At 44.2% G+C, this 10728-nt stretch overlaps 1 protein-coding gene across 2 annotated transcripts in view; it reads left to right on the top strand.

Annotated features, from left to right (window-relative positions):
• Positions 1 to 10090, top strand: part of fgf12a (fibroblast growth factor 12a) — a 168485-nt gene extending 158395 nt beyond the window's left edge. Inside the window, exon 5 of one of the 2 annotated variants that reach the window (XM_059991971.1) lies at positions 4566 to 10089. In XM_059991971.1, the coding sequence (XP_059847954.1) occupies positions 4566 to 4687 (122 nt within the window). In that variant the 3' untranslated portion in view covers positions 4688 to 10089. Of the gene's footprint in view, positions 1 to 4565 lie in introns of both variants that reach the window. The other variant, XM_059991979.1, reaches the window with a different exon arrangement.
• Positions 10091 to 10728: the final 638 nt, after the last annotated feature.

The raw sequence follows: 10728 nt of genomic DNA on the forward strand, positions 1-10728 counted from the left end.
GGGAGAAGCACTGTCGACGTTTTGGGCCGAGAGAAGGGTCTCGGCCTGAAACATCAACTGTACTTCCTCCAAGAGATGCTGCCCGGTCTGCTGCGTTCAACCAGCATTTTGTGTGTGTTGCCTTTGGTTGTGGAAACAGTTCAGTGCTGAGGTGAGTGAAGTTGAGTGAAGTTATTCCCTCTGGTTCAAGAGCCTGATGGTTGAGAGGTTATAACTGTTCCTGAACCTGGTAGTGTGGGTCCTGAAGCTCCTGTACCTCCTTCCTGATGGCAGCAGCGAGAAAGACAGATTTTAAATGCTATTATTTGAAAATTCTATTCTGAAACATTTCTTTCAAAATGAGTTTTTAATCCTTATTCAATGGGTTTTAGCTTAAATTGTGTAAGGCTTAGCACCTATGTGAGTTAATCAAAAGATGATAAACACAAGAGATTCTGCAGATGCTGAAAATCGGAAACACCTTTGTTCCATGGGATTTCCCAGTGGGCACTCATTTTTAATTCTACTTGCCATTCCCATTTACATTCTGACATGTTGGCCCATGGGCTCCTGTACTGCCACAACGAGGTCATGCTCAGTTAGATGATCAACACCTTGTACTCTGGGTAGCCTCCAACCTGATGGCCTGAACAGCAACGTCCCTAACTTCTGGTAGTTTCTTCCCCCCTAACTTTCTCTCTTCGTCCATTCCCCATTCTGGTTCTTCTCGCCTCACCTTCCACTGGTGTCCCTTTCTCCCATGCTCCACTGCCCTCTCCTATCAGATTCCTTCATCTCCAGCTCTTTACCTCTTCCACCTATCACCTCCCACATTCTTGCTTCAGCCCCACTCCCCCACCCACCTGCCTTCCTCCTCACCTGGTCGCACCTGTCGTGTGTCAGCTTGTACGCCTCATCCATCTTACTCTGACTTTCCTTTCCAGTCCTGATGAAAGGTCTCAGTCCCTTTATTCCCCTCCATTGATGCTGCCCGGCTTGCTGAGTTCTTTAAGCATATTTTTATGTAAATTAAAGATGACATTGCTTACAGTCATTGTATTTACCATTCCATGTGAAAAACGCAGATTATTCACCATCACACGTTTTCTCTCGATATATATATATATATTTATTCACCTTTCTATGCTGCCTCTGTGAATGTAACAACACACTTTATTCTAAACACAAGATTCTGCAGACGCTGGAAGTCCAAAGTGACACGCACAAAATGCTGGAGGAACTCAGCGGGTCAGGCAGTATCTATGGAGTCGGTATTTCAGGCCTGGTGAAAGGCCTCGACCTGAAATGTCGACCCCTTTTTTCCTTTCCACAGATGCAACCTGACCTGCTGAGTTCCTCCAGCATTTTAAGCATGTTTCTCTTTATTCAGTAAGTTTTGCTGTTCATTTTGTGCTTCTGTTACAATCCTGTAGATGCAGGAAATTGGAGATCAGTGGGAAGCAGGCAGTACAGGCAGTGTCTGTCAAGAACCTGAACTATTACCTTTCAAATCGAGGCCTTCACAGCCCTTTCAGCCTGCTTTTATTTTTACAACAATACAAACATTTAGTCACTCACAAAATGATCAGAAGATTACAGAACCTTTAACAATTTCAAATTAAAATACGTTTTCCGTTATCTTCAAAGCGCTCAATTCCTTGGATGGCCACTGTTCTTGGAGCTCCCCCACTGTACCTATAGAGACCACATGTTCCCTCTCCAAGAACACCCAGACATGGACATAACCCTGGAAGAGGGGCAAAATCCTTGACCTGTGAATGGGCATCTTTCCCAGGCCCAGGAGCAAGTCCAGTAGGAGCTCCCCTAAGCGTCCCACTCCACCTCCTCAACTAAAGAACACTGAAAAACATTTAACGCTTCAGAAAAGTTTTGATGGCTGCTGATTTCAGAACAACTGTGAACTTTTTGTTTGTCTCAACATTAATATTCAGTCAGACATCAAATATTAATGCACAGTACCTGAAGAATCATCAAAGATTCATGTAAAAAACGCAATTTCAGAGATGCTCAGAAAGTCATTTTATATCAAGAAACACACAGTCGATGGCCTGTGAACAGAACTCAGAAAGTTTAGGGTTAAGATTAAAAGAGAGATGAAAGCTCACAGGCACCTCTACTTTCTCCGAAGGCTCAGAGAATTCGGCGTGATCTCTGATTTCCTTTGCACCCTATCCAAATGCTTGGTCCTTTCACAGCTTGGTACAGCAACTGCTGAACCAATTCCACGACCTATGGACTCACTTTCCTGTTGGGCAGAAGGTACAAAAGTTGCCTCTGTCTCCTAACTCCCCCCTTCCTCCCCCCTCCCACCCAACTCCTACATACCTCCTTGGTCCACCAATCACCTCAAGCTCCTGTTTCCTCTCTCGAAGCTAGTTTACTGTCAAAGTACTTGTATGTCACCATAGACAACCCTGAGATTCATTTTCTTGTGGGCATTCACAAAAACACGACAGAATCAATGGAAAATTAGACACAAGAACTGACAAACGAATGTGCAAAAGAAGACAAACTGTGTAAGTACAAGAAAGCAAACAAACAATAACAATAAGTAAATAAGTAACAGATAATACTGAGAATATGAGTTGTAGAGTGCTTGAGAGTGAAACCTTAGGTTGTGGAATCAGTTTGGTGTTGGGGTGAGTGACGTTATCGACACTGGTTCGGGAACCTGATGGTTGAGGGGTAACTGTTTCTGAACCCGGTGGTGTGGGAACTAAGGCTTATCTAACTCCTTCCTGATGGGAGAAGCAAGAGGAGAGCATGGCCGAGATGGTGGGAGCCATCTCCCCTCTCCACTCTCGGTCTTCATGCTGGCTTTCAGCCTGGAAGGTTGACAATTCTTCCCATAGATGATGTTTGGGTCGCAGCGTTCCTCCAGCAGGTTGTTTGTTGTAAAATAGAACATAGAACAGAACAGCCCCATTCAGACCCATCTAACCTCGGCTAAGTTCAATCTAACCCATCCCTCTCAAGCAGTCCTCCATTTTTCAATCATCCATCTGCCTATGTAAGAATCACATAACGTATGACTGGAAGAATTGGATCAGCCCATGACTGAATGGTGGAGCAGACTTGATGGGCCAAATGGCCTACTTCTGCTCCTATATCTTATGGTCTTATGGTATTTGCCTCTACCACCACCCCAGGCAGACATTGCAAGCACCCACCGCTCTGTGTGTAAAAAATCCTCCCTCTGTCGTCCCCTTGTCCTTTCCTCCAATCATCTGAAAATTATGCCCCTCATGTTAGTCATTTCCACCCTGGGCAAAAGTCTCTGGCTATTCCTCTTCTTACCCTGTACACCACTACCAAGTGACCTCTCAAAGTCAAAGTCACAATATAGTCAAAGTACATATATGTCACCATGTACGATCCCGAGATTCATTTTCCTGTGGGCTTACTCAGCAACTCTGTAGAATAGTAACAATAACAGGATCAGTGAAAGATCAACCGGAGTGCAGAAAACAACAAACTGTTGAAATATAAATAATGCAATAAATAACAAGAACATTTGATAAAGAGATTAAGAGTCCCTAAAGTGAGGTCATTGGTTGTGGGAACATCTCAGTAGATGGGCAAGTGGGCAAGGTATGATATGGTGACATATATGTACTTTGATAATACATTCACTTTGACTTTGACTTTACCATTTAGTTTAAATTGGCATCAAAGAATGACTCAACAATGTGAGCCACACAGCTTGTTCAGTGTTGTACTGTTCTGTGCTCTCAGGTTTCAGTGCAGCGAGTGCCAGGGTTGGGGATTTTGGACAATGAAACGTGGGAGAAGAGTCAGGCCATTTGGACCATTGAGTCTTTTCCACCATTCCACCACGGCTGATATATTATCCCTCTCAACCACATTATTCCAGCCTTTGCCCCTGACTAATCAAGAACCTATCAACATCCACTTTAAATGCACCCGATGACTTGGCCTCCACAGCCATCTGTGGCAACAAATTCCACAGATTCTCCAACTTCTGGATAAAGAAATTTCTCTTTGTCTCCGTTATAAGTGGATGTCCCTCTATCCTGAGGCTGTGCCCACTGACCCTAGGCTCTCCTCTGCACATCCATATTTTTCTGAGGACTTTCTTTTTGCGTCAGGGGCAGATGTCTGCAAGGGCATCAAATATTGTACATTCTCCCCATGACTACGTGGGTTTCCTCCAACAGTCCAAAGTTGAACTGATAGGTAGGTTAGTCGGTCATTGCCGCATGATTAGGCAAGGGTTAAATCAGGGTTCCTGAGTGGAGCAGCTCAAAGAGCTGGAAGAGACTATTCTGTGTTGTATCTCTAAATAATGAATATTAAGACCTTTAAGAGATGTGTTGATGTATGTATGTATGACACATATATGTGAGGAAAATGGAAAGAGATGGGCATTGTGTAAGTAGAGGGGATTACTAATGGTTAAATATTTGTTTACTAATTTAATTGGATTGACAGAATAACGTGGCCCAAGGGGCCTTCGTGTGCCGTACTATTCTATGTTCTATTAGCAGCCCTGTGGGTCTAACCCCTTTCTGACTTCTGATTTTGCTGTCATCTCTGTCTTCCAGTCTGCATGTACAGGGAGCCGTCGATGCACGAGATTGGGGATAAAGCCGTGCGCTCGCGGAAAAGTTCAGGAACGCCGACCATGAACGGAGGCAAAGTCGTCAACCAAGAGGAATGCACATAGCAGGATCAGAGGGGGGCAGGGAATCTGAACTCAACCACAGGCACAATTTACATCATATAAAAGCAAAACTGCATTCTATACAATCCAGAAGGGAGGATTTTTATGAACACGTGAGTCCTCAACATTAACTGATGAAGCCATTGCCTGAAAGAGAATAATTCAATCAGGACTTATTCCTTATTGTTTCCTCATGCAGAACTCTCCACCTTTGTGGGAAACTCAGCTACGAAACGTTAAATAAAAAAAGATCCTTAAATTATCCCACAATTTGAAATTAGAGAAAAATAAAAGATGTTAGAAACCAGAGGCATTTCTTTTGCTTCTCAGCCGGTGAAAATGTTGGACCTGAAGATGGGATTGTGCTTGGAAGCTGCCATCCAGATTCCATTCTCACTCAACGAGTCGAGCCAAAGGGCAGCTAACTCTCTGTGTCCCAAAGGTCTTAGGTCACTTGGCCCAACTGTTCACAACCAGGCCATCTTGTACACCCCTGCATTATCAGGAAATTCATGGACACTTGAATCAGAATCAGGTTTAATATCACTGACATATGCCATGAAATTTTTTTGTTGTCTATTGGTCAACCCCCCCCCCCAAAAAAAAAATTTGATGTTTTGCAAAACTGGCTCAGTAGAAGGATGTCCAACGCTTGTTGGGTTCAGGGCACCACTGTTTCTGCCTTGGTGAACGGTTGGCTAGTAGGAAGGACACAGTGCTTCATGTGACTTTTCACACCTGATGTTGCCACGTTTCATCTCCGTCACCCACCACGGAAGCTCTCAGACCTTTCCTAAATCCAAGCTCCTGACTTTTCCCTGAAGAGCAAAGCAGTCTCATCTTTTCAGAGCAGGTTGGACCTGTGTGCACACCCGGACCGAATGACCTCAATCTGTGCCACATAATAACCACTTTTTAATTCACCCATTGATCCAGCACCAAGTCCCTGAATGCTTTTCCCTTTATCAGCCAATTGTTTAATGGGGAGAAGGCGGGAGAATGGGGTTGAAAGCAATAATAAATCAGCCATGATGGAATGGTGTGCAGACTCGATGGGCTGAATGGCCTGATTCTGTTCCTTTGTCTTATGGTCTTTGGTTTAGTCCTTCATTCTTTTGATTGATTTGTTCTGCTACTTTAGGGTTTGTGAAATTGCCAATGAACAGACTTAAACATGAACCTTAAGCCTACAAGAACACTTCTGGTATTGTTGTTCGTTCATGTACCATAGTCCTGTAGAGTGTACTCCTGCCTCTCTTCCCACCTTCTTATTCTGGCTTCTTCCTTCTTCCTCTCCAGTTCTGATAAATGGTCCTAGCCTGAAACATTGTCTCCTTATTCCTCTCCACAGATGCTGTGGCTGACTTTTTGAGTTCCTCCAGAACTTAGCTTGTGTTACTCTAGAATTCCAGCATCTGCAGAATCTCGTGTTTAGCAGAAGAGATTCTACAGATGCTGGAAATCTTGAGGAAAACACACACACAAAATGCTGAAGGAATTCAGCAGGTCAGGCAGCATTTGTGGATGCAAGTCGACATTACCAGCCAAAACCCTTCATCAGGACTAGACAAGAAGAGCACAAAGGCCAGAATATGGTGGTGGAGTAGCAGGAGTACAAGCTGGCAGGTAATAGGTGTGTCCAGGTGAGGAGGGAGGGGAGATAAAGTAAGAAGCTGGGAGATGATAGGTCGAAGAGGTGAAGAAGGGCTGAAGAAGAATGAATCTGATTGGAGAGGACATTTGTCCATGGGAGAAAGGGAAGGAGGAGGGGCACCAGAGGGAGGTGATGGGCAGGTGAGGAGAAGAGAAGAGGTAAGAGGGGAGTCAAAATGGGTCATTGGTAAATGAAAAGTGGGAGGGAGGGAATACGACCGGAAGTTGGAGACGTGAAACCAGATGCTGTCAGGTTGGAGTCCTGAGTCTGGTCTCATCATGGCTGTAGAGGAGGCCATGGACTGACACTAGCAGACAGAGGGTCAAATGTTTATATGCATTAATCGACGTTTTAATTATATTCTTCAACTGTAAGCCCTTGTTTGAACTCAGCAGCCTTGTACATGATTAGAACAGCCCCACATACTAATTGTGGCGATTGTGACCATTCCACTCTAGCACTGTTATTTTCTTACTAAAATGGTACAACTACAGATAGATTAATGGGAATATCATCGTCTCTCAGTACAAAGAATAAAATCAGCCAGTGTTACATATGAAGTTTGAAGTATGTTTGGAGTTTAGAATGTAACTCAGGTCTGTAGATGTTTATATGCACTCAGTAGCCACCTTATTGGAAGCCTCCTGTACTTAATAAAGTGGCCGCTGAGTGCATGTTCATGATCTTCTGCTGCTGTAGCCCATCCACTTCAAGGTTCAGTGTGTTATGCATTCAGAGATGCTCTTCTGCACACCACTGTTGTAACGTGTGGTTATTTGAGTTACTGTCACCTTCCTGTCAGCTTGAACCAGTCTGTCCATTCTCCACTGACCTCACTCATTAACAAGGTGTTTTCACCCACAGAACTGCCACTTTCCACGCCATTCTCTGTAAACTCTAGAGACTGTTCTGTGTGAAAACCCCAGGAGGGTGCAGGACAACGTCATACCTTCCCCAGAAGTCATCCCAATAACCCAGATTTTAGGAGGCTCTGGAGAGGGTACAGAAGAGCTTTACCAGGATGCAGCCCTGTGTTGGGCCCAGGATAGACGCCCAAGAGCTTGAAGCTGACGATTCTGCAGATGCTGGAAATCCCACATGAAATGCTGGAGGAGCTCAGCAAGTCAGGCAGCATCTATGGAGAGGAATAAGGAGTTGACGTTTCGTCAGGACTCTAAAGGAAGGGGGCATGACGGATTAAGAAGGTGGGGGAGGGGAGGAGTACAAGCTGGCAGGTGGTAGGTGGATGGGTGGCAGAGTGGGCGGGTGTTGATTTGAGAAACTGGGAGGTAATCAGATAGAGAGGTAAAGGGCTAAAGAAGAAAAAAATCTAATCCTCCTACCATCATAACAGGAATCGATTTCCCGTTGTCCTTACCTACCACCTCATGAGCTTCCACATACAGCACATCATCCTCCATAGCTTCTGTCATCCCAGACAGGACCCTACCACTAAACAGATTGACCCCTCCCCCCACCTCCACTTTCCTGAGGGATTGCAGTCTCTGAGACTCACTTGTCTTCCCGGTGCTCACCCTGCAGGCGGGACAAGTGCCACCCCTGCCTCTTCTCCACCCTCGCCAGCACTCAGGACCCCAAAAAGTCCTTCCAGGTGAGGTGACACTTCACCTCTGAGTTTGCTGAGGTCATTTATTGTATTTGCTGCTCCCGGTGTGGCCTCCAGTGAGAACTGACGCAGATTAGTGAACCACTTCATCAAACACCTTTGCTCTGCCTGCTGTGAAAGGTGGTGTGTGTGTGGTACATGTTTGTGTGTGTGTGTGGTACGTGTTTGTGTGTGTGTGTGTGGTACGTGTTTGTGTGTGTGTGTGTGTGTGTGTGTGTGTGTGTGTGTGTGTGTGTGTGTGTGTGGTGCATGTGTGTGTGTGTGTGTGTGTGGTATGTGTTTGTGTGTGTGTGTGTGGTACGTGTTTGTGTGTGTGTGGTGCGTGTGTGTGGTGCACGTGATTGTGTGTGTGTTATGCACGTGTGTGGTGCGTATGCATGTGTGTGGTGCGCGTGTGTGTGTGTGATGCACGTGTGAGTGTGTGTGGTGCACGTGTGAGTGTGTATGGTGCACGTGTGAGAGCAAGAGATATTTCCACCATGTATGTGTGTGAGAGAATGACTTCCACTGTGTGTGAGCAAGCGCAAGAGAGCGAGAGCAAGAGACAGACATTGTGTCAAGTCATTGGGTATATTTATGGCAGAGGTTAATAGTCTCCTGATTAGTGAGGGCATCAAAGATTACAGGGAGAAGGCAGGAGAATGGGGTTCAGAGGGATAATTCATCAGCCAGAATGGATCAGAAGGGCCGAGTAGATGGGCTGAATGGTCTAATTCCATTCCTCTGCCTTCTGGTCTGACAGAGATCAGCAGTTTCTGAGCTACTCAAACCACAATCACTCCACAGTCAAAGTCACTTAGATATTTTTCCCCATTCTGATGTTTGGTCTGAACAACAACTGAACCTTTAGACTATGTCGGCATGCCTTTAGCCACTGAGTTGCTAATTAGATATTTGCATTAACGAGCAGGTGTACAGTTGTACCTCATAAAGTGGACACTGACTGCATAGTTTAACCAACGGATAATCCAAGGTCAGCCTTTAATCAAAAATATTGAGTGATTTATGTATATCAATAAAAGATGCATAGGACTGAGGTAGCTACTTTGTGCTTCAAGACGTTTGAGTACTTTATATATAGTCTAATACTTGCGAGTATATGTAGAATAATAGACAGCTGTATTAATTGATGATTCGGGATTAATGTGTTAGATTTACAATGATAAAAGATTCACAGAATTGATTTACTGGGTGGAATTAGGAGGTTCAGGGTGTTGGGTATGAGTAATTTGCAAAACAGCGGCAAATACTGAGCCACACGACATGTAATCTCTCAGTTTAGACTAAGCAATATCCCAAAGCAAGTTATGTTCTGGAAGGTAATTGAAGAGTAAAAGATGGGCTTTATATATAGAATGCTAAGATAGCAGCGTGTGTGGTGTTTAAACCATCAAATCCCTCTGGCAGCATGTTTCAAGCTCTTTGTGTATGTGTTAATTTTAGTCTCCGTAAATACCTGGTTGAGGAACAGAATGAGTAAACAATGGGGTTGAAATATTTCCAACCTTTTAATCTTTATGCACTATAAATAAAAGAACAATAAATGTATATTTTATGAAACGCAGTGAGAAATTACGTTATTAATGATAAAATTCATACAGTGCCCAGCCATTTATTTCTGGTTGCTGCGTGGTTTTATGAAGGTTGGCATGAAATTCAGGTTGTTTCCTCCAGGGTTATCACAATGAGTGGCGTGAAGTGTAGAAATCATGGGATGGATGAAGGAACATTCTGAAATCATAAGAAATATAAGCTTCTGTAAACAGGCTTGAAATACTCAGAAGGCCCACCCCTTGAGGCTGTTCTGCCGTTTGGAAAGATTGCAGCTAATTGCATAAAACGTGTCCACTTTCCAGTCAATCTGTACAACCACCAATTTCTGAACAGGTTTACAATCATACTGCCGGATTCAAGGGCCTGAGCTTTAAGGACAGGTTGGGGAGGCTGGGTATTTATTTTGGGGAGTGTAGGAGAATGAGGGGGAAATGTTTAACATCATTAGAGGCATAGGTCAGGTTAAACACAAGAGATTCTGCAGATGTTGGAAATGTAGAGTACACACACTAAATGCTGGAGGAACTCAGCAGGTCAGGCAGCATTAATGGAGAGGAATAATCATTCAGTGTTTCTGGCCAAGACCCAAGTCCTGATGAAGTTTCTTGGCCCAAAACATTGATTGTTTATTCATTTCCATCAATGCTGCCTGACCTGCTGAGTTCCTCTAGCATTTTGTGTGTGTGGCTAAGGTTGATGTAAATAATCTTTTCTCCAGGATGGAGGAGAACAAAACTGGAGGGTACAGATTGTGACTGAGAGAGGAAAGATTTAACAGAGACCTGAGGGGACAACTTTTTCCATACGGGGAGAGGGTGGTAAGTATAAAAAACAAGCTGCCAGAGGAAACGGTTGAGGGAATAACACCATTTTAAAAGCATTTTGCTAAGTATTTGGATAGGAAAGGTTTAGAACAGGAGTTCCCAACTTGGGGCCCATGGACCCAATGCTTGATGGTATTGGCCCATGGCATAAAAAAGGTTGGGAACCCTAGCTTAAAAGGATATGGACCAATCATAGGCAGATGACACTATCTCACTGGGCAGCATGGACAAGCTGGGCCTGCTATATTTTGTAACTCCAAAATATAAAACCAATCAAAAGAAAAACAAGGGAGCTTGAGAGATGCGTGTTAACTTCATTTTTACTTTAAGTGAGGTACACATATATGACACAGTGGTGTGACGAGACAAGCCATTCACTTACTTT

The sequence above is a fragment of the Hypanus sabinus genome, chromosome 2, assembly GCF_030144855.1.
Source record: "Hypanus sabinus isolate sHypSab1 chromosome 2, sHypSab1.hap1, whole genome shotgun sequence".
In the NCBI taxonomy this organism is placed as follows: domain Eukaryota; kingdom Metazoa; phylum Chordata; class Chondrichthyes; order Myliobatiformes; family Dasyatidae; genus Hypanus; species Hypanus sabinus.